General features: G+C 46.2%; 1 protein-coding gene across 4 annotated transcripts in view; it reads right to left on the reverse strand.

Moving 5' to 3' along the window:
• Positions 1-569: 569 nt before the first annotated feature.
• DIP2C (disco interacting protein 2 homolog C) overlaps positions 570-23,956 on the reverse strand; it is a 376,181-nt gene continuing 352,794 nt past the window's right edge. For all 4 annotated transcript variants that reach the window (XM_073018672.1, XM_073018675.1, XM_073018674.1 and 1 more), the window contains 5 exons: positions 13,336-13,393; positions 11,242-11,316; positions 8,277-8,451; positions 6,338-6,461; positions 570-3,679 (listed from right to left, as the gene is read on the reverse strand). In XM_073018672.1, the coding sequence (XP_072874773.1) occupies positions 3,427-3,679; positions 6,338-6,461; positions 8,277-8,451; positions 11,242-11,316; positions 13,336-13,393 (685 nt within the window). In that variant the 3' untranslated portion in view covers positions 570-3,426. The remainder of the gene's footprint in view (positions 3,680-6,337; positions 6,462-8,276; positions 8,452-11,241; positions 11,317-13,335; positions 13,394-23,956) is intronic.

Genomic DNA, 23,956 nt, shown 5'->3' on the forward strand with positions numbered 1-23,956 from the left:
AGCCACCGCGCCCAGCCCTAGTTCCACTGATTTTCTTGTGAACAAACATTTATCTTCATGGAACCACTGGTCTGAAGGGCAGTTGACCTGCTACTGCTTTCCCAAAGACAAAGCCATAAGAATTCTAAGATCTTGGGCAAAAGATGCAGTTTTTGGTTGTCAAATGGATAAAGACAATTTGGGGTGGAACAGTCAAGTACTCCTACTTCTTGACACACTTGTGACCCTGCGACACAGCTGACAGAAAGCGTCTGCACACAGGATCACGCTGTTTGTCCCCAAATCACCAATAATCTGTACACTTACAGCAAATATGAACAAATATATTTCGATATATTTAAAAGAATTAAAAAAAACATTTCACAAAACATTTGTTGCCATAGGAATTATTTTTAGCAATAAATGCCCCCATCAAAATTTAAACATTGTTCAAAGTATGATTATCTGTACTAAGTAATGCAACGAATTCTGTAAACAGAGTCAGATACATTTCCCTGTAGGAGTCACTTCCTTCCTGGGATTAAAGCTGTTCCAGACATCTTTCCAGGGGACCAATTAAGAAACTGCTATTTTCAGAGCAACAAAAATAAAAGCTTTTATTTGTTCATTTGAATATAAAACAGGCGTTATCACAGATGTACAAAGCGTACTGGTGGTTTAACATACAAGAAGGTTGCTGTCCTTTGCACATAAAAATTTTGTTTGAAACTGTGATTGGTTGAGTACATGAATTTCTCTAACCAGTCACCACACTCTGAAATAACGCTGCTAACATTCAACTGATAAAAGGGACCATCTCCCTTGGGTAAAGTGTCAAGCAGGATTAAATATATATAATAAACAAGCACCATGAGGAATCTGCTCCTGTTTGATTAGGTCTGTGTTTATATGTTCATTGTGTACCCTCTTTTTGTGCAAGTTGATTACACGGTTTTGTCTGACTTCAAAAGCACAAGGTCACAAGACAAACATTTTTTACATTCTCATGAATGATTTATCTACAGTACAATTTCGAATACAGAATGACCCTTCTTTATTGCTGAAACTGGTGGTACTGTCTCCTTTCCTTTTTCTTGCACAACCAAATTTTGATCTCAGTCCACCAACTCTTTTGAGCCTAAACTCTAACATCAGAGTTCACAGGATGCAGAAGAGACTGCTGCTAATGGCCCTCGCAACTACACTGCAGCGTCCACACTCCTCGAACATAGAGTTGATTTGGTGACAGTTAAAATTATGTTTGAAGTGACATCTAAATTTGTTTTGCTTCCTGACTTCAGCTGGACCTCAAAGCTGTCCTGCACACTGCAGCTAATGTTTCATAATCAGTGTCTGACCTGAAGCCCCAAACCTACTTCCCTTTAAACAAGGTGGGTGGGTATAGGAAAATGTCTTTTTTCCCCCCATGTGTGGTGGTTCCCCCCTTAGGAAGCAGAGACTAGGAATGTGTATCTGAAGCATGTGGAGAAATAGTCACACACAGCAATGAGGCCAAACAATATCTCAAGAATCAAATGGTTTGTGGAGATGGAAGGATGCACCACATATGCAGACAAAGTTTTTTAAATGTGCCATTTTTTTTTTCTTTTTTTTCCACAACAATCAGCCTTGGATCTCAGAAGTCAAACAAAACTCTTTTAGCAAAAGGCTTACTGCTGACTGCATATAGCAAAGGCAGACAAAGACACTGCCCACAACATAATGAAAGTTAATCTAAATTTTGCCCAGCATCAATCTTAGTCATGCATATCTAGCACCGAGAGCCACTGCAGGGTCACATGGGGCAGGTACAGAACACATCTTTCTCGGAGTGCAGATGCTCCTTCTTGGTTGGACTCCGTGGGCCAATTCAATTTAGAAGTGCACAGGTGAGCTCTGAGAAGGTGTGGCCAGGAGCTGCCAGGGCAGAAACTGGGGCGCACTCATCCACAGGCGGCAAACGACGCAGCTGGAGGACTTCTTGCTTCAGCCAGAGCTCTGGCATGAACCCCCGGGGAACTGTGCTCACCGAGCGAGGGAGCCCCAGAGGCTCACACAGAGCTGGCTGGGTCTTAAGACGAGGGGACGATCACCGATGTGAGTTCCGGACACTTTGTCCACTCCACATTGGCCATCAGAGGGGGAATCAATGCAACCCAGTGCAAATGACCACAGAATCGCATTCCTTTCCGTAGCAAGGACCAACAAAAGATGACACTAACAAAAATGATGAAAAACATTGTGCAACGAATTCTTGCAGCTAAGAAAACAGTGCTATTTGCCAACCTAAAGCCCCTCAGTATCATCAGCACACGCTGGCATAAACACATTCACTGTTGTCCCACAGCAAAGAAAAAAATAGTGCACATTGAGCTTTGAATTCTTTCACCATCCTTGAGATGGCAGTAATTTCACTTGCTGGTCTCTGGTTCTAGAAGAAACTTTTAGACAGGGCTCCTGCGGTCTGTGACTGCTGGCAACAGCAGAGTGGATGTGAGTACGGGGGGCACACCATGCAAGTGACAAGTTCTGCATCTTAAACTTTAAAATCTCCTTTGTTCATTAGTGAATTTATATTTCATATATATATATTTGTTGTGATACTATCCACGCAAGATAATACAACACTTTTTTATATTAGCAAACATTACAAGACTTTAATATTCTTGAATGTTTTTCTCTTTTATAGTTCTAAAGAGATCAAAATAAATTAAACGTTTTGTACATAATTACATATTGAGGAAGTTAACTTATTTTATCTTTTTAGTTTAGTACAAAGATATTTGCAAGATAATTGCCGAAATACACCTTATTTATAATTTCTTCTCATTCTATACTAACTTCAAAGGCCATATGTCAGCCTTTGTTTCTTCAGCACATTTCTGACAAAGAAAGCCGCTATAATCTAATTGGAAGGTGCTATTTGGAAGGTTTTCTCGTACCTCAAACTTCCCTAAAAGGATGAGATCTAGCAATGGCTTAAATTAGTAACAGATCCATGTCATTAAGATTTCATGACACATTAAAACAGAGAAAACAATTCTTTGTCACACTACATAAATTGTTTAAAAGAACCCATCTGGAGGGCAGGATATTTTTTTAATTGCTATTTCGGCTTAACAAAATACCACATTTACGAAGAAAGCACTTATTATCCAATAATTAAAAAAGAAAGAAAAGAAAAGAAAGTTTTGAAATGGGCTTTTCCAACGAACTGAAGGCAGTAATCCAAAGTCCTTCTGAGCGAAATTCAGTGGTAAATTCACATTTCACCCCCACGCCGATCGTGGCTGCTGTGAGAAGTCCTCTTCCTCCTCTTCTTCCTCCTCCACTCTCACCACAAAAGGCTGCATTCTGGTGAGTGTCGCCCTGTGTCTGCACGCTTCAGTGGACACGGAGAACAATGTCTACATCTCTAGAAAAGTCCATGGAAGCCAAGAGACGAGACTACATGTTGTAGGCCACATAGATGGGGTCTAGCTGGTCTGCCAAAAACCCGTCTCGCAGGTGCATGCGCTGCTTCTCCCCACGGGAGTTGATGGGGATGACGCCGATGTCCACCACGACCACCACTCCGACGATCAGGTAGTGTTCCTCCAGGACCACGTTGGTCACCAAGGGAACCAGGTCCAAGGCTTCTTGCTCCGACCCATCCAGCTCAACCACAACCACCAACAAATTTGTCCAGGTAAACACGGCACTAAAAGACAGAAAAGGAAGCCAACATTACACGTTTATTAACACTTTATTTAATAGCTGTGGTTTCTTTTCGAAGTTCCACTTGGCTGTCTCCAACCTGCCTGAGCACTCCCGACAGTGTCCTCTGGCCTCCCCATGTCCTCCGTCTGCCGCCCACTAATCGTTCCCCACACACATTTCCTGGCGACAGCACAGATCGGTGTTTCCTACCAGCCTTCTCTCTCGGCGGCTTCTGTGAGGGTTTCACCATCTTCCTTAGTTCCCATTTCTAGCCCAGGGTCACTCCACCTGGCTAGCGGAGTCTGTTCCAGTGCTGCCTCTTTGCTGCTGCCTGGAGGACCAATGCCCCCACTGCCCAGTGCGGCGTGCCATCAGCCTCTGCCCTCAAGGCAGCCCTGTGCCTCCTGCTTCCAGACCCCAGCTCTGCTGCTGAGAGGAGTGTGTGCAGAGGCCTAGGGCACGAGTGCCTACTCCTCTCTGTGCGGTGCGCCCGAGTGGGAGGTCAATTAGGAAAATAACACATATTTTATTCAGTATGGTCAATCTATGTTAAATTGACAGGGAAAATTGGATAATTTTCCTGGAAATTCTCAATAGTTCTCCTGGATTTTGCTTTGTGACTGCCGCACGCCTGTGGAGCATGCTAAGAACTGTTTCCGAGAAGACGTGCTGAATTCCTGTCATACTGCTCCTGGTGATGTCAAAACGCTGCTCTACATGGCCCATGTGAGCCCACATTGTGAATCTGTGATATCACAGATACACACATCTCAGGAACATTGGGTATACTTTTATTATGGCATTTGGAATTTATGGAATAGTCCTGGAGTATCCGAATCAGCTTGGCTCTCCGGAGGTAACAGAGCTGGCCGAGGGTGTGCTTGATCTGCTATCTCCTCGGGGCTGCCAGGGACCTACGGGGCGGTGCCAGCGACTCTCAGAGCCTTTCCAGGAGCTGTGCACGCTACTCAATGCTGAGAACAATTGATGAGAAATGAGAAAGTTTGGCTTGAATTTGGCAACATGGAGAGTCCCATTGTGCAACGCTGGGTGACACAACCACATTTCTCAGCATGGAGCAGCCGACGGTGGCTGGAAGGGCAGTGCAGGGAGGCTGGGAGAGGGAAGGTGGAGCAAAGCAGTTTGTATCTGGATCATCTCAAACATTCGAAAGCCCACTCAAAGGACACCGTGTGGGCAAGGGGCATGTGAGCCCCTGACCAGGTGAGGGACAGACCCAGTTCGGTGGCCACATGGCAGGTAACAGCAGCGACACTTTCAGAACAAGGCCCAGCACCACAGTCTAGAAGCCCACAGAAGGCACTAGCGAGGCCCTCGATGTACACCTTTTAGCCGCAAACCAGACAAATTATTGAGGGAGGTAATACAAGCCAATTAGAATTGTTTTCTTAAAAATAAAAAAACCAGAAAGGCTGTTAACTGATATTCGTAGCTATTTAGATGGAAAATAAGGTAGGCCCTGGTCAAGTTTCATGCCAAAGTCTTCCTAGAGTTTCTGTCTTCTCTGTATACTCAAGGAGAGAACTGTCAAAGAAATCAACAATTTAAGGAATTTTGTTTGAGAGTAGGCGCTTAGCCAATTTGAACCACAGGATCACTGACAGGTAAGCAAATTGGATCTTGTAAATTCTGCCAAGTCCTCCATGTTCAAATTCAGCAAATGGCAGTAAGTACCAGTCTTTACTGCACCTCAGCTAGCTCAGAGGAGGAAGGAACAATCTCAGAGCCCGTCCTTTCAGCCCAGAAAAGCTGTTGATGAGAGAGGAGAATGCACCTCCCTCAGGGTCTCTGACCTGAGACGGAGACCAGTTTCACCAGGCGCCCTCAGTTAGCACCCTGTCTGTTATCAAGGGAATGAACAAGTCTAAAGTCAATGGTGTTGAGTCACTTTTCAGCCTAACTGCAAATATAAAGGCACTGAACAAGCCTGTGACACTCCCCGGCCCTGGCTGACTTAACTCGTGGCACTCCAGCATCCAGCCGCTCCCACACATCAGAAGAAAACGCTGCTGTGTCTCCGGCAGCACCGTGGACATACTCAGCACGTCACGGCAGATTAAACGGGCCAGAGAGAAAGACAAAGTCCCAGCCTCCAAGTCCTCACCTGGCCCAGAGCAGAGTCTGCCCCAGGCAGCAGGTGCGACGCACACACCTTCTCACTGTCAGCCTTGGTTTAACTCAAGCAATTCTTCCTTTGGAAGTCTCTTCTGGGGTCTGGACAAACGCTGCCTCTCCCTCTCACCTAAAGTTTTCCCACGCCTCATGTTACTTACAGTTCCCAAGTCAACAGTCATAAAAGTATTTTCTGTGCCTACATATGTGTGAGGTTCGTTTTTTTCCTACATCATGCTTTTGTAAATTAAAAACCAAACAATTTGGCTTCCTGGAAAACGTTATCAAGTAGTTTTCATGGCAATAGAAGTCTATCGTTTTCAGGTGATATATGGTACACTAACTCTACATGTGGAGTGTTCTTTTGTTACTTTAACCCCAAAAGATAAAGGTTTATAGTCAAATGCTGACTTGCACTCCCTTCCCTACCTTAGCAAAACTCTCCTCTGCCACCGTGCCCTCCACATCCCCAGTGCTTCACAAACTCGGCTCCTGACTGGGTACAAGCTGCAAGCTCACGACTTACCATTCCGTAACGCTTTTATGGGCTCTGATGACCGAGGTCTCAATGTCGATCGGGTGGTACCGCATGCCCCGCAGCTCCATGGCTTCGTCCAGTGCCCCGACCACGTAGAGGGCGTCATGGCGCTCTGCGGAGGAATGAAAGCCTGTGTGAGCTTCCCTATAATGCTGCTCAAGTCACTTTCCTTCTTTTCTGAAAAAAGATTAAAAACTACCCACAAGTGAGAGGGACGCCAAGGAAGGGCCTCATGGATCCAGGGACAGTTTGCTTCTTCTGCCAGGGAGCTCCTTGGCAAGTGCCCGGCTTGTGCGTCGGTGCCCCACAGCTAGCTGCAAAGACGCCACGCTCCCTCTACACTTGTTCTTTGGGAGAAGACCTTTCTTGGCTCAGCTTCGACATCCAGTCAACTGCCTGATCACATGTTCACCGGGAGCAACTGAGGGGCGAAGTCAGCACCCAGTGGTCTGAGTTCCATGGACCCACCAGCTGAGGCCTCGTCTGCCCAAGGTCACACAGGATGCAGCAGTCACAGACCAGCTCCCTGACTCCAACCCACACGTGCTTCTCTGCGCTATTAATTCTGTGTCTAAGTGGGAAAAGAATGCGTAGCTCCTGGTCATGTTCATGAAGATTTCCTTAGCTCATAGAGCCATGAAATTTATTTCTATCCTTCATGCAAACCTCGGAATGACAATGACAACTAGTGGTCAGGTCCTATCTTTCCTTAATAAGGAAATGTCCTATATTTTTATAAGGTAGTAAGCATATTAGGGAAAATTTGAAAGGCATGATTGACATATAAAATAATATCAGAGATGAGTATTTTCTAATTTAAGTCAGACAAAGAAAGATAGAGACCCTGACTCGGCCTCTGCCCCCTACAGCAGCTTTGCCTCTTCTCTAGTGGCAGAGACACGTCCTTCAGGGTATCCCTGCTCCCAGGACTCAGCGGGAAGTGGCTTTCCTGGCCTTTCTCTAGGATTATAAACTGCCACCAGCTTTTGCATCTTCCAGGAACCTCAGCCAGCACCCTCAAACTAGTCTACAATTTCCCGCAACGCAAATGTCATGCCAGGATATTTTTGTATGATTCCTAAATGTAGCCCTTTGGGCCAGGCCATCGTAGGTATGTGAGAGAGGCATGTAAGGAAGCCTTGCTGATGTCTAGAAACTCATCTCCCTGGGGTTTTGGTCAGGCAAGATCTCACCAGGAACCTCAACTGCCATTGCTGTGAAACAGCCAAGTCCTGCCTCTATTTTTAGCAGAACTAAGGAGGTGAGAAAGGATTCTGGAACAAGCAAAGAATTAACTATGCGAGTGCACTTTTACTCCTCCGTGTCATGAAATACCCCTGGCCTCACCCCGCTCTCCTCTGATGGGGCAAAGGCAATGCTGTCCACATTAGGCACCAGCATCAGCAGCACCAGGCCCTGCACTCTGATGAACGCATGGGCAGAGACGGCCAGCCACCAGGGCCCGAGAGCTTCGCGGCCTCCTCTTCCCAGACAGGGGCAGATCCAGTCCTAGAAGCAGCAGCGTGCACGTTCCTGCAGCCACTGGGCCAGCTTCTGTCTCGGATGGACCCCGTGGGAGGAGGCAGCCTTCAGGCTTGCTGAGGAGACTCTGTGGGCTGACGTTGGGCACTTTGCTGTGGGCGACACTGCAGCCCGTGCTCGGCAGCCGCGCCCCTCCCCGATTTTCAGTCAGCACTTGGTTCTCAGGACAGGACAGGGTATGTGATGTGCAGCTCAGCTTGTTGGGCACATTTGCATCTTGCCTTCTTCTCTTCTCTTAAACTCGGCTCTTTTCGCACTAGGTTGCAGCTAGCACATGTTTCCTCCTGGGTTTGGCTGCCATAAACCTTGGGAATAGCTTCTGTATCTAGGGGAGCCTAACCTCTCTGCCCATCTGTGTGGGGGGCCAGCCAGCCTGGACTCTCACCTCCATTTGCATCTGTGAGCTCAGTTCTCCGCAGGAACCCCAAGTAGCCTGTGCGTGCCCAGATGGTCTGGGTGTCTCCAAAACTTAGTCTTGAGTTGAAGTGATCCGACTGGAGGGATTCATCTCCGTAAATAGTAAAATAACCGCTGGCATTGTGGGCACTGTGAACCCAAATCTGCAAATGGAGGGAAATTTCACTGTGGATGACATTATTTTATCTCCAGGGAAATGAGGCTACAACTACTTTGACAATTCAATAAATTATATTCAGTGATATTAAAAGTTTCCTTGGACTGAATAACCAAGATGTTAATCTCACTCAGGTTTCTGGAGACACACACAGAGGGTACTGAAATAAAGGCAGTCTACCAAGTTTGTGGCCAAGCAACCAATCAAGCCATCCACCTACGGGGAACTTACTAAAGCAGATTAGATGAAGATTTAACAAAAAGCTTTTAAAAACACACACATCAAATGAACAAAGTCACACTAGATTCCTTCGCTTTTCCAAACGATTGTTTCTGAAGAGCAAGAACGATGTTGAAAAGCTTTGAGATTCATTTTCTCACTTCACCTGGTGAACATTCTTCTGGACACATAATGCAAGAAAACCATACACCAAAAACCAAACCTACGGGACGAGGGCACAAAACACCAAAAAACGGCAACAAAAATGCCTGATGTCTGACATTTGGGGAAATAGGTAAGCAAAGACGGATATGGTGAGTCAAAGCCATAGCCACGTGGATTACGCAGAACCATGGACAGGGCTGGATAAAAGCACAACCAGGTAAGTTCCCCAGAGCCCATGCAGCTGCATGCAGCTGTGCCCACACCGCAAGGGTCAGGAGAGGAGGCCTCTTAGGCTCTGGAGTGTTTGCTGTCGAGACATTCTGGGCTTGGCTGTTTCCATTATTTTACTGACAATGAAAAGCAGTCAAGTTCCAGGAGTCAGAAACGGGTTCAGTATTGCACCCACGTCCCCAGAGCAGTGCCTCACAAATGAAAAAGTGAAACTGAGAAAAAGAGTGCACCATCAGATCAGGGAAACGACAGCTTGTCCTCTGTTCCTTAACACAAATAAAATTCTCATTAAGGCAACTGAGTATTACTCAGTCATAAAACAGGAGGAAATCCTGCCATGTGCAACAGCATGGATGAACCTGGAAGACGTTACGCTGAGTGAGAAGCCAGAACAGAGGAGGACAAATACTGCACCACCTCACTCATGTGGAATCTAAAAAGCTGAGTTCACAGAAGCGGGGGTCAACAGTGGTTACCAAGGGCTTCAGAGTGGCAAGGGGGAGATGACGGGCAAAGGTGCCAACCTTCAGTTAGAGGGCGAATAGGTTCTGGGGAGAAAATGTAGTGTGGTGACTACAGTTAATAATACTGTATTATTTACTTGAAATTTGATAACAGAATAGATCCTAAACTTTCTCATCACACACACGCAAAATGTGAGGTGACGGTTAATAGAACTAACTCGGTCGTGGTAACTGTTTCAAAATATGTATATACGTCAAAGCATCACAGTGCATTCCTTAATTTATACAACTTTCTCAATTAACCCCATAAAGCGGAAAAGCACACATTCCCCATAAGAAAGTCACCCTGGAAATTTCGCCAGTTCTGGCCACCCTCAGAGGGAAGAGAATTCTGACCTTGGCCTAGCACACGTCTCGGGCAGCACCTGTGAGGACCCCCTCCAGGTGCTGGAGAAGCAGGCTCTGCTTCCAGCTTGTTTCTAGGAATGCATTTAAAGGAAACTCCTAAGTGAGAGCAGCACAGAATTTCATCTTCACAATTCTGATCTTTCATGTGACTGAGAGAGGTCAAGTGAGGGGCAAAAAAAAAAAAAAAAAAAAAAAATGCCCAAGAAGCAAAGCAAGGTGGGACCTGAGAACTGGTGAGGGCTTGCTCATTAGTCAGGCGTTCACCCATGTACGTGTAGAAACGTGTTCCTGCAAGTGCCAGAGATGTGGCCGGGGATGTAGCCGGGGCTGGGGAGGAGGAGGGCTGGTGCTGCTTATAAGAAGATGCCAGTTCTTAGCACATCTCCCACATGTGATGCTGGGAGCCATTCAGGAATGGGGGCACCTAATGAGACAGGACAGGTGACAAGGGGAGCGAGGGTGTCCTTGGCTGGACACGGGGCTTGGTCCAGTGGCACGGCAGGCCTGGTGTAACCGAAGGGAGGGCACGCGTGCTGCCACTGTGGGAGGAGGCTGGCTCCAGACACGCTCTTCTCCAATGCCCTTTGCTTCTTTGTAGAAGCAGCAAGCTCATCGCCAGAGAGAAGAATGGGGCAGGAGGAGGACGCATGAGACACGTGGTCTCTCAGACTGGGGACGCCCAGCAGTGCCAGGGCCTGCTTGAGATGAGGTGTCAAGAATGGAGACCAAGGCCAGACAGCTACACGAGGCAGCCTTCTCCAGCTGCATCCTGCCAGCAGCGCGGAGGGGCGCGGAGGGGCGCGGAAGGGCACAGTGGCAGGGAGTTAAGAGCCAGCCAGGTTGGGTTCATCCTGAACAAAATGAGGCAAAGGTGTCAAGTTCCACTGTTTGCCTTCTGATCTGAAATAAACACATGATCTTTTGGCTACTGTGTCCTGATGGTGTTGTTTGCACATTACTTCCTGTGGAGGCCTCTGCCATTTTCCTGAAGGACTTCTCAGTAATAAAAGCAGGAACATGGAAAGCAAACTCAAGAACTAAGAAATAAAGAAGCTCAGTCCATACACATTATGTGTTTAAATCTTTTCTGAATTATTTGGGGAGAATCTATTATGGTTCCCTAAGGAAGTGCCATTTTGTAATTGTGAGCTTTCATGGACTCATTTGAGCCACAAAGCTCACCTCACGCTATTTCCCTGGCAATCATGTGAGCAGTTCTGACGATGTCAAGGCAAGCCGAGGATACGTAACAGAAAAGTAACCTGGATCTCGGAGGACACTCAACTCACCTCTCCAAGGTGTGAGTCCCCCAGCGGTCCTTTTGTTTCTGGGTTGGCAATTATAATCCGAACCCCTGGAAGTATCTATTTGGGAGAGGAAAAGTCTCTTGTCAATGGAAGGAATACAGGGAGAGGCTACACACAAGCCAACCTCAATTTCGTCTTTATGTAATTTCCTTTCATATGCCATGTCTCTTGGTCTCCATTCTGTTTAGAAAGCAATTAAATCAAAATTATATGCCACAAAGTTATGACCCATTAGACAATCACAGCATGACAATCATATTCTCACTGTAACTGTTACAATATTGTATGCTGTTATGGTGACTTTAAAATTAAACATTTTGATTGTCATACCTCAATAAAGCTAAAAGAAATCTATTGAAAACCATGGAAATAATTTTTGAAAAAAAACATGGTAAATGATATAACGTTTAACAGAGCCTGACCCTTGCAAAATGGGAATTTTCAGTTGTTTCAATGAATTTATTTAAGATATTTACATAGATTCAACATTACATCTCACATTATGGCACACGCATGGATGGAGGGTGATGCTTGCAGTAATCGCTGAAGGAAGGGAGTCACAGAGTCACATTTTCAGGGGTAAGCATGGACTCGAAGATAACCCAAAATGCTTTTGGCAAAACGACAGAGTAGGCAGCTGCTTTGGTGGTGCCAGAAGGGAAAGATTCTGTGTCAACTGCTAGTGAAGTCTGCGGGTTTTAATTAGAACGTCCATGTGGATCTCCAACTCATCTCCACCGAATTTTCAACGATACTGGGGAACTTTTTCCTGCAGGTAAATATCTTTTACTGTGATGGATGTCAGTATTAAGCATTTTTCTTTTTCTTTTTTTTTTTTGAGACAGAGTCTAGCTCTGTCATCCAGGCTGGAGTGGCACGATCGCAGATTACTGTAGCCTTAAGCAACCCTCCAGTCTCAGCCCCACAAAGTGCTGGGATTACAGGCATGAGACACTGGGTCTGGCCAGAATTTCCTTCTTAAAGTTTAGCTTAGAAATATCTCACATTCCACTGATACCACTTATATAAGGAATCAAAAGTTTATTCTGGAAATCCTGAATATAGCCTGTCTCAGATCAGCTCATCTAACATTTATGATTGAGATAAAGGCAAAACATTTTATGGTAAAAACACAGAACATCTTGGAATAGTCATACTGTTAAATCTCACTTAAGTTTGAAGTGAGATTTCAGGGCTCTGGTCTCTGCTGCTGACTATGGTCCGCCAGACTGTTAAGATGCATGGTGAGCACATTCCTACTTTGGAACCAACTCTGTAAAGAACTCTCAGTTGCAGCCATGCAGGCAATTTTATAATAGGTCCAGAAGCAACGTGAGATGCTTTTAGAATTATGTCAACGGAGAAGGAATCTGACAACTGGGGCCAAAAAGGAAAAAAAAAAAAGGTTTAAATATGTTTTAGGTTTAAATATGTTTCTTGCCCTTTAGTGCTAGGAAAAACAAAACAAAACAAAAACAAAACAAAACAAAACAAACCAGCCACTGTGGCAGAAACTACTAGTTGTTCTTGATAACCATTCTTTTCTACTTCCATAGTAATAGATACCCTGATTTTTAGATAGGCCTATAGATATTCAGAATTGATATCTCAATAGTTCCCAACCTTTAGCTACGTGTGGCCATGTGACCACGTTCTGGTCAATGGAATTTCAGTGTAGGACAGCTTGGGAACCTTCCCTATGGTCTGCATGCTTTGTTCTTTTCTTTCTCTCCTCCTGCTGGCTGGAACGTGGAAATGATGGCTGGAGGAGCAGCAGCAGCCGCCTCAGCTCCTCAGGTGCCCCTGGGAATTGGGCTCCAACGTGCAGAAAGAGGCCAAAGGCACCAGGGCCTGTGCTGGCTTCACGGAGCAGCAGATGCCTATTTCCTAACTTTTACCTGAGGAAAAAAGTCTAACTTGTTTAAAACACTGTTATTTTGAGTTTCTATACTCATGGATATGTTACTTTCAAGTTAGGAAAAAACAATCTAAAAAATACATTTCTGAAAACTTCAAAGCTCCTACACTCAGAAGCAAACTGATACAGAAATGCAGGCTTCTTCCTATAATACTTACCTTTCCCGATTCCATAAGGGGCAGGCTATGAGGGGATCCTCTTTCCACTAAGCGAACTCTGCAAACAGAAAGAGAAAATGTTCCTAAAATATTCCTAGATGTGTTTTCTGTCCAGTTTTCCCCTTCACCAATTCACATGAGGTCACAAGCCCGGCAGCTGTCCGGGAAAGTTGATTCTGAGCATCATCCAATGGCAAAGACAGAAGTTGCAAAAAGAACAACTCAGCAGCGGAGGAAACTGCACCCAAAGTAAGGGCCACAGAGAAGACAGATGAAGCCACATCTCTGAAACCTGCAAAATAACTGGAAAAATGACTCTGAACTTAAAGTTACCATGAGTCCACTTAGCATTTTCAGAAAAGGAAAAGAACACAGATTACAGAGCATCCTTGAAAGAGCTGTGGGTCACCCATGACCGTGTCGCCTGGTCCTGAAGCACCGACGGCTATCCTGTGGGTGGAAGGCAGGGCTGAGTGTGCAGCAGGCGAGAGCCCTCCAAAGAAGGTGCGGGCACTGAAGGCAGGGCTAGGCGTGCTGCGGCCGAGAGCCCTCCCAAGACAGCACGTGCACCACAGCCAAAGAAGCAGAGAGAATTGCCAGGCCCTGACAGCAAAGGTACTCAGAAATTAAACTCTTTTACTTCAAAGGATACGTAATGATAATTTAATCTTAAGAACTGCCAAGGAAATCGCAGCGGGTCACAACCAGAGCTTCGCTAACGGTCCTCCCAGCTGCATTATTTCTGTATTTTGAGGCCTTCACTACTGGTTTTGCATTTTTACCAAGTGCCTAGTGGACCATGACACTCTTCGTTCACCTAAGGGGCATTTTTTATTTAAACAAAATAAAGCAAAGGAGAAAGTGCTTGAAGGGCTTGAAGACAGCGGATCAGAGGACCTGCCTCCCACCTGGGGACAGGCTGCGGGCAGGGGGCCTGTTGGCTCCTGAGACACCCTTCTTACCATCCCCCACTGATGTGTTGTTTTTGAAAGAGACAGGGTCTCACTCTGTCACACAAGCTGGAGCACAGTGGCATAATCATGGCTCATCGCAGTCTTGACCCCTGGCCTCAAGCAATCCTTCCACCTCAGCCTCCTGAGTTGCTGGGGCTACAGATGGGTACTACCACATCTGGCTCACTTTTACGTTTTTGTACAAAGGAGATCTCGCTATGTTGCTCAGGCTGGTCTCAAGCTCCTGGTCTCAGGTGATCCTCCTGTCTCAGCCTCCGAAAGTGCTGAGATTACAGGCGTGAGCCACCATGACCAGCCCTCACTGAGATTTGAAACACACCAGGGACCCACTCTTAGGCACTCAGCACAGCAGTCTTCCTCTGTAACTGACTGATGTGCCAAGGAAGGAGGATGAAGGGTAGGGAAGGGGCAGGAGGTACCAAGAAATAAGGCTGAGTGTCACGGGGCCCTGAGGGGCCAGTCCAGCGCAGCCCTCTGCGTGGCATGAGGGTGGCCGCGGAGGGTACACACACCTCTGGGCATGGGGGTGTTCCTGCCCCCACAGGGGAGGCACCCAGCAGTGTGGAAGGTGGCACCGGCCTGACGTCCTGCATGTGCCAGACATGTGGTGTCAATAAACCAGGGAGCAGCGCGAAGGGCTTGACAGGGCCTTGACCGGCTGCACTGCTCCTGCTGGACCTAGGGCTGTCTGCAGTCAGGGGCACCATCCCTCTGGCTGTTCAGTGACTGAGGCCACAGGACCATTTCCTCGCACCCAGCCTGGCGTGACTTCTCTGATTGCTGTAGACAGGAGCAGCCTGTGCCGGGGAGGATCATCTGTGGCAGAATAGGGAAGGCTGGCAGCACTTTCTCTTCTGCAGGAGACAGGAGAAGAGATGCTGGGGAGGGCACCTGTGTGCGTCAGCAGGAGTCTGATGAGGGAGGAGGACTCACTAGAGTCATTTCAGATCAGATGAGAACCATTAACTCTGTGGTGTCTGTCTCAAAGGGAAACCTTGATGCCAGCAGCCGATGAGGACGGCCAAAGAGCTCACACGATTCAAGCTCTTACGGACTATGCCGATAGGCTTGATGACGCTAACCTCCAAAAATGTCTTACTGGCTGTTTTCACACAGAACTGCAAGAAACTAAAGAACTTTTAGGAGCCAGTAGCATTATGCTAATTCACGACTTGCCATGAGAGAACACCTAGAATTTGTGGTGCAACACAAACGTGCTCTCCTTGGACACTGACCACGGAGCAGCTCACAGCCAGAGGCGGCACGCGCACACTTGGGATGTCGGCAGGATGTGGCCATGCCAGGACAATGCTGCTGACTCCTTCCTGCCGTGCCAGGAGGCCCGCACACATGCCCTGATCTGAGCGGCCAAGTGGAGTCAAAGCCGGCGAACTGTGGGTTCCAGATAGGGGCTCTCTGCTCCAGATGAAGACAGCAGTAGAGAAGCCAGGCCATTCAGGCTGGGGCAGTGGCGAGAAAGGGGCACCTGAAGATGGTGAGGAGAAAGAAGGAACGAGACGGGGGTCAGATGCCCCCACCTCAGCACTACAAAAGCCAGGTGACCAGCCAGGGAGTGAAACTCAGCCAAAACCGAGGGCTGTTTGGGACACACACCATCTCTGTTTCTGCGCCCAGTCCTCAGTCATCTCTACTTCAGGACGTTCGAGATCCTGTCGCCGGCCGGAGTCAGGTGCACAAGGCAGCTCTGGGAGCTGTTGCTATGGGGATGACTTCAGACAGGGTAAGTGGGTCACTCAGGAAACAAGGCTCTTGAGTTACAAAAGCAAAGGGCAAATACCCCAGGGCTCTGCCAGGGAGGGCCCAGGCTCTGCAGCATTCCCAGATCTTATCTCCATCCCTGTGGGTTTTTACCTTGGCCTGTGCTCACCCACTTAGGGGGCGTGCAGGAAAACAAGATAGGTGAGGCTCCGGGCAGGTGTGTGCTGGCCAGCGCCTCGCCCTCTGGCCGCATGTCCTTCACTCTCTCCGGCCTCTGCCCCCATATTGACCCTCAGCCTCGCGAAAGGAAGCAAGACAGAATCTCAGCTGATAACCTTGTCTGAAGTCTTGAAAACACGGAAGATCATCAAGAATTCCCTCTCTGGTTCATGTGAAAAAGGTGTGCTTCATATGAAAACAGGCACAGGATGCTAAACCACTCAGGACGGTCCTGGATGAAAAAGCTACATATCCTGCTAGCAAGTGCCACACAGGAATTCCTTCTTCTACACCAAGGGGAACAAGATCCACGCAGCCAAGAGAGGAAAAAAGCTACCCCTATCTAAGGGCAGAAGAGATATCTTCCTAAAGAACCAGCAGATGTATTTGTAACAGACACATCAAAGGGCTGATTCCCTCCATGTGCAAAGAACACATAGAAATAAAACCAGGTGATCTTGGTTGTTCTCAAAAGTAGTGTTCTCCACAGTCACAGAGTGGGCTGAGTTAAGACCCAGGTCAAACTGTGCTGCTTGGTGCCGACTTTCTCAGACTGGGGATCACATGCAGGCATCACCAGGTTTGGGCAAATTCAATGAGCTATGGATCTGAAGTGCTTGTTTTCCGTGAGTTGTGAGTAGCGGTGATTATTAACACTTCTCGGTTAGAACCAGGTTGTAAGGTTAAAACCAAGGTGTTGCCTGGCACACGAGAGTGGGGCTGCTGGAGGGAGATACAGAGGTCTGTGGACTCCGGGAGCCAGAGTGGAGCAGGAGGACTCCATGAGGGAGGGAGGAATACAGGCTCAGCCCGGCTGGCCCTCTCCCGCGGGAAGTGTGACTGAGCCACCAAAAGGACAAGTGATGCTGTAAGACGACTCTCATCTTCCAAGAACCGTCGTGCCGAGGCTGGCGTCCAGCAGAGCTCACCTTCTGTGAGGGCACCTTCTGCTCAGGTCACGCTGCAAAGTCAGCTTTAGACAACTCAGGGCTGAGGAAACCCGTCAGCTCCAGATCCGGAACTTTGTGCCACTTTTCTTGCTGCCTCCAACATGCATTACTGCTGCCCAAATTGGCTCCATGAACCATTACTAGGTGAAAGTCAGTTTTAAACAGTGCACCTACTTTCACATCAAGGCTACAATTTAACCCAGTGTCTGAATAAACTTTTCCAGCCTGGCCTCTGTCTCACCCTTTATTTCTCTCAACTCCAGTATGAATCTTGGACCTGTGGGGAATAAACTCTTTTCATCCTATGCTGTCAAGTGGACTTGAAGTTAAACTTTTGCTAGAAAAGCAAAGAGAGAGTTGACATGAGGGGACTTGCTACTAGCCTCTAACTTGCTCTGTTCTTGAACTGCCCTCAAATGGACTCGACCTTAGCAACCTGTTTTGCTGGAAGCAACATCTCAGAAGGCTGAAGCCCCGATGGCGCCGTGCAACCCTGAGTGGGGAACAAATGCACAGCTGTCACGAGAGGTCTGTGAGGTCTTCATTCTTCACTCGTGCCTCCCAGCATCACAAGCCTGGCCTCCTGGGAATGGGCAGGAAGGTGCTGCTGAGATAACCAGGTTTTTCATCATTTTTCTAAGGAGAGCCATGGCTGAACCTCTCGCTAATCCTTCCCCACAAAGCTACAGAAGGGACTCTTTCTTTATCCAACTGAGATTCTCACCAAGGAGCAAGGAGCCTTGTCTGAACCATGCAAAGGGGGATGAGCACACCTGCCCTCTGCCCAGGACCACCACCCCCTGGCAGCACCCGCGGGCTGACAGAGCATCCGTCAGCACACCAGCTTCGGAGACGTGACAACAACCAAGAAACAAATACCACTCTCTGCCCCAACAGAAGTGCGCCGACAGATGGCAGCACTGCTCCCGCCAGAAAGACGACTGCTTCAGACCAGGGCAGTCGGAGCCCCTGACCAATGCCCTAAGGTGGGGCACCTAATGCAGATGCCAGCAGAGCACCCACCGGAAGCCCACCCTGCCCGCCCACGCCACTGCTCAGCACTGGCCTGATTGTCACTCGTGACCTGAAGGGTCCAGCACCCTCTGCACCTTCAGTCTCAAAAACCGGCTTGACAGACCAGATGCAGACGGAGCTGGTGCTGTCCTCAGTGCCAACTCTGTGGCACTTCGAGGGGAGCAGACAGGACACAGGGTAACCCAGTCATGGAAAGCCGAGCTGCAGCACAGCCACACTCGCAGTTTGAGGATGGCATTTATGAATGTGCCACTGAAAAAACAACCAAAACTTTTACTTAAGATTTTAAACTACACCTTCTTCCAAAATTAATTTGAAGCATTTAAAATGCCCAGTATAATAAGACCATCTGAACAATAAGCTTTTAAAAATCCCCAAAGATAGAGGGGAAATTAAATACTCAAAAACTTTAGATTAATTAACAGGCTGTGACTGAGTCTAGTCTGCAGCTTCCTGGCAGCTAAGGCGCACAGAGGATGAGGCAAGTGTTACTGTCAAAGTTGGGATTTTAATATCTTGCCATTTCCTTTGCAACCAGTGGAGCATGTAAGAGTATTAAAATCACAAGGAACAACAACAGTGCTTAAAAATAAATAGGCATGTTCACACATCCAAAACCACAAACAAAACCAAAAACAAATGCACTATTATTTCCACAGGAGATCCTCCCAGGACTCCAGCCCTAACGAAAGCTACAGATGACCGCAAGAGACGGCCCACAGTGGCCACCACAAAAGGCTAAGGGCAAGCAGATCTCGATCATGGAAGTCCAGAAACAGATACCAATCACCCTAAAAATGGGCAACGAAAGAAAACAGAGGAACGTTTTCATCTAATCTAACCGCATTGCACAAATGAAGTACCAAAGCATACTTTATGTACTTTTTTCATTTATAAAATTATAAACGTTAACTCCCTCCAATCCAGACTCTTCTGTCCATCCTTTTCCCTTTTCTCTCCCTCGGGTGGGAGAGAGGTCTGTGTTTTCTTCCCTTAAAAGACACCATTTGGAGGCATGGACTGAGCTGATCTTGCAGCCCAAACTGCCCTCTTCCATCTTCTTCCAAGGCCAGATGGGTTTCAAGTTTCAGAAGTGCTCATTTCTGAATGCTAATCCTGAGCACAGACCCCTGCTACCTAAGATCCTAATCACATGCATCAATATGCTAGGTGCAGTGGCTCATGCATGTAATCTTAGCACTTTGGGAAGCTGAGGCAGGAGGTTCACTTGAGCCCAGGAGTTTGAGACCAGCCTAGGCAATGTGGTGAGACCCCGTCTCTACAAAAAATGCAAATATCAGCAAGGTGTGGTGGTGTGCACCTGTAATCCCAACTACTGGGAAGGTTGAGGTGGGAGGATCGCTTGAGGCAGAGGTCACAGTCAACTGTGATCATGCCACTGCACTCTAGCCTGGATGACAGAGTGATACTCTGTCTAAAAAGAAAAAAAAAAGAAAAAGAAAAAAATGCATCAATATTTCTGTGGCAAAGAGTGGGATAAATTGTTTATCACTTTATGTCCATTCATAAGGTTTTCATGACATTCATTCGCATTGAATTAAAAAAAAACTTTTCATTTTTGGGAACTCCTTGGTTTTTTAAAAAAAATACTTTCTGAATAAGACCTCAAAAGCACAGGCCACAAAAGCAAAAATAAGCAAATAGGGTTATATATAACTTAAAAGCTTCTGCACAGCAAAGGAAACAAAGTGAAAAAACAACCTACAGAATAAAAGAATACATTTACAAACTACTCACCAGACAGGGGATTAATATTCAGGATATATAAGGAACTCAAACATCTCAACAGCAAAAAAACAAACAAAAAACTGATTAAAAAATGGGCAAATGATCCAGACATTTCTCAAAAGACATAAATGGCCAGAAAATACATGAAAATTGCTCAACATCACAAATCATCAGAGAAGTGGAAGTCTTTTTTTTTTTTTTCAAGTGAAAGCAAGTTTATTAGGAAAGTAAAGAAATAAAAAAATGGCTACGCCACAGGCAGAGCAGCAACAAAGACCGCTCAGCTGCTTTATACTTATTGTTACTTGGGAGGTGGAAGTCAAAACCACAGTGAGATATCACCTCACTCCACTTAAGATGACTATTATCAAAACGACAAAAAATATCAAATGCTGGTGAGCATACAGAGAAAGGGGGACTCTTACACACTGCTGGTAGGAATGTAAACTAATACAGCTACCATGGAGAGCAGTATGAAGGCTCCTTAAAACACACACACCCTTGGGAAGCCGAAGCGGGCTCATCACAAGGTGAGGAGTTGGAGACCATCCTGGCCTATATGGTGAAACCCCATCTCTACTAAAAAAACACAAAAAATAGCTGGGCGTAGTGACACGCGCCTGTAGTCCCAGCTACTCAGGAGGCTGAGGCAGGAGAATTGCTTGAACCGGGGAGGTGGAGGCTGCAGTGAGCTGAGATCGTGCCACTGTACTCCAGCCTGGGTGACAGAGTGAGACTGTCTCAAAAACAAAACAAAACAAAACAAAACCACCCTCCCCACCCCATACACACACACATACCAAACTACGAATAGAACTACCATATGATCCAACAATCCCACTACTGGGCGTTTATCCAAAGGAAAGTAAATCATCAGTGTACTGGAGAGACATCTGCACTCCTCTGTTTACTACGCCCGATTCACAATAGCCAAGATATGAATCCACCCAGGAGTACAACAGCAGATGAATGGATATGGAAGGTGTGGTATGTAACACTGAATAGGATTCAGCCACAAGAGAGAATGAAATCCTATCATCTGCAACAATATGGATGGAAGCACAGGACATTAAGTAAAGTGAAATAAGCCAGGAATAGAAAATTAAATACTACACGTTCTCACTCATATGTGGAAGCTAAAGAAAGTTGATTTCATAGAAGTACAAAGTATAACAGGGCATAGTGGAGGCTGGGACGGGAGGGATGGGGAGAGATTTGTTAAAGGAAACAAAATCACAGCTGGATAGGAGGAAGAAGTTCCAATGTTCTGTACCACTGCAGGATGACTATAACTAACAGTAATTTATTATTCAAATAGCTAGGAGGAAGACACCAAACATTTCCAAAGAAATGATGCACGTTCCTGATCTAATACCCTGATCTGCTCACTACGCGCTATATGTATCGAAACATCACTGTGTACCCTATGAGTTGTACAATTATGTGTTAATTAAAATAAAAAAGTTAAAAATATACTTTTTAGGAGTTTCAGATTTAAGAAAAATTGAGCAGATGGTAGAGCTCCCACATTGCCCTACAATACAACCCAGTCTCAGAATGCGCGCACATCCAACATTAGTTAGAATTAGTGAGCCAACACTGAGATGATTTAAATCTATCCTTTACTCAGTCTTCCTCATTTCCCCCTAAAATCCCTTTCCTGTCCCAGGATCCTACCCAGGATTCCACATGACAATTGGCTGTCACGTCTCTTTGGGCTCCTGTGGGCTGTGACAGTCTCTCAGAAATGTCCCTGTTGTGCTGACCTTGACGGTTTTGAGGGGACTGATGAGGTGTTTTGTAGGCTACCCTTTGGTTGGGACTTGTCTAACATTGTTCATGGGTAGACATAGATTACAGGCATTTTGGAGAAAGGCCTCAGAGATGAGCGCCCTCCCCATGGCATAATATCAAAGCCCCCCTGCTCATCACCGCTGACGGTGACCTCGCACTTAGCTGGGTCACGTGTGTAGGTTTTCCCCATCCCTTCCACATGCCCTCTCTGGAGGCATCGCTCTGCACAGCCCATGCTGGAGAGGAGAGGGTGTGTGCTCTCTTCTTGGCTTTTGAGATGTGAGACTGCTGGCCTCATGGAGGGCACAGCCTCCCGCCTCTGGGTGACCAAGCCCATGCCCCAGGCCCAGTAGCTTGGGGATGGGCAGCCGTCTGACAGAGGAGGTCTAATGATCATGGGGCTGCGGCATTCTCCTAGGTGGAATGAGCACAGAGAGCTGATCCATTTGCACAGAAGTGTGCACACAGCAGAGAAGCAAGGTGACAAGGGGACTCCTGAGGCTCTTCTGGGCTTTGCTTCCAGGCCCTCCCTGTCACTGGGCTGCACCTCCACCCCACCCTCCAGTTCCTCAGGCACCTCTCTCCTACCTCAATCTTCACTTGCTGAAATGGTCCAACTTGGTTTCCGTCACTGAAGTCTTGACTAATGTGGAGCAACTTTCCCTTTTTGAGTAAGGCTAGAAAGACTTGAAAAATAATTCTAGATTTGATGTTTATGAGCATGTGTAAAACTTTTTTCAAAATAATTTCAAAATTATAGTAAACTTGCAAGAATGAAAACAGTATAAAGAATACTTGTAACACACAGGTTCATTGCTTGTTAATATTATGTTCCATCTGCTTTATAATTTGCACTGCCCACCCCATCTTACCCAATATGCACACACAGTTTTTTCTGAACCATTTGAGGGTAAGTTAAATACATCAAGGCCCCTTTACTCCTAAGTATTTAAGGGTGGATTTCCTGAGAATAGGGATATTATCTTACTTACGCACAGAACAGTTATCAGTTTCAATTATTTTAATATTGATCCAATATTTAATCTATAGCCTCTTTCCAATTCTTCCCATTACTCCAGTAATATCCCTACAGTTCCCACCTTAAGTGCAGGGCTCACCCTAGCATCAGGTTTTGTATTTTGTTGTCATTTCTTTAGCTTGCCTTAAATGGGAAGATTTCCAAAGTCTTTTTTGTCTTTATGACATTGACATTTTTGCCAACGTCATGTCCCTGCCTTTAAAAAATATTTAAAATTATTTAATTCAAAGTGGATCAATGGCATAAATGTAAGAGATAAAACTGTAGACTGTTAAGGGAAAAGCCTCATGACATTGGATGTGTCAATTATTTCTTGGCTACGACACCAAAAGTATATGCAGAAAACAAAGAGGATAAACTGGACATCAAAATTAAAAACTCCTGTTCATCAAAGGACACAATCAACAGAATCAGCAGAGTGAAAACGCAACCCAGGAAATGGGAGCAAGATTTGCAAATCACATAGCTGTTAGGGGGCTAATACCGAGATTATGTAAGGGACTCTTACAACTCAATACCCAAAAAACCCAAAAAACAAACCAAACAAAAAAACCACTCCAGTTAAAAAGTGTGGAAAAACTTGAATAGTCATTTTTCTAAAGAAGGTATACAAATAGTAGTTGAGCATGAGATGCTTGACAAGACCATCACTAGGAAAACGCACACCAAAGCCACAACAAGACAGCATCTCACACCCATTAGGATGGCTACTCTCAAAAAAAATAGAAAACAGCTACTGTTGGTGAGCACATGGAGAAACCAGACCCATGTGCACTGCTGGTGGGAAAGTAAAACGTTGCAGCGGCTGTGGAAAACAGTATGGCAGTTCCTCCAGAAATTAAAAATAGAACTATTGTATGGGTCAGCAATTCCACTTCTGGGTATATACCCAGAAGAACTGAGACCAGGTCTTCAGCAGTATCTGTAAACCATGTTCACAGCAGCATCAGTTACAACAGCCCAAAGGTGGAAGCAACCCAAGTGAACATCGGCAGACAACGGATGAGCCAAGTGTGGTGTATACGTATAAGGAAATACTATTCAATCTTAAAAAGGAAGGAGAATTTAACACATGTTACAACATCGATGAACCTTGAGGACATGCTAAGTAACATCAGCCAGTCACAAAAAGACAAATACCA

This window comes from Chlorocebus sabaeus, chromosome 9, assembly GCF_047675955.1.
Source record: "Chlorocebus sabaeus isolate Y175 chromosome 9, mChlSab1.0.hap1, whole genome shotgun sequence".
Classification (NCBI taxonomy): domain Eukaryota; kingdom Metazoa; phylum Chordata; class Mammalia; order Primates; family Cercopithecidae; genus Chlorocebus; species Chlorocebus sabaeus.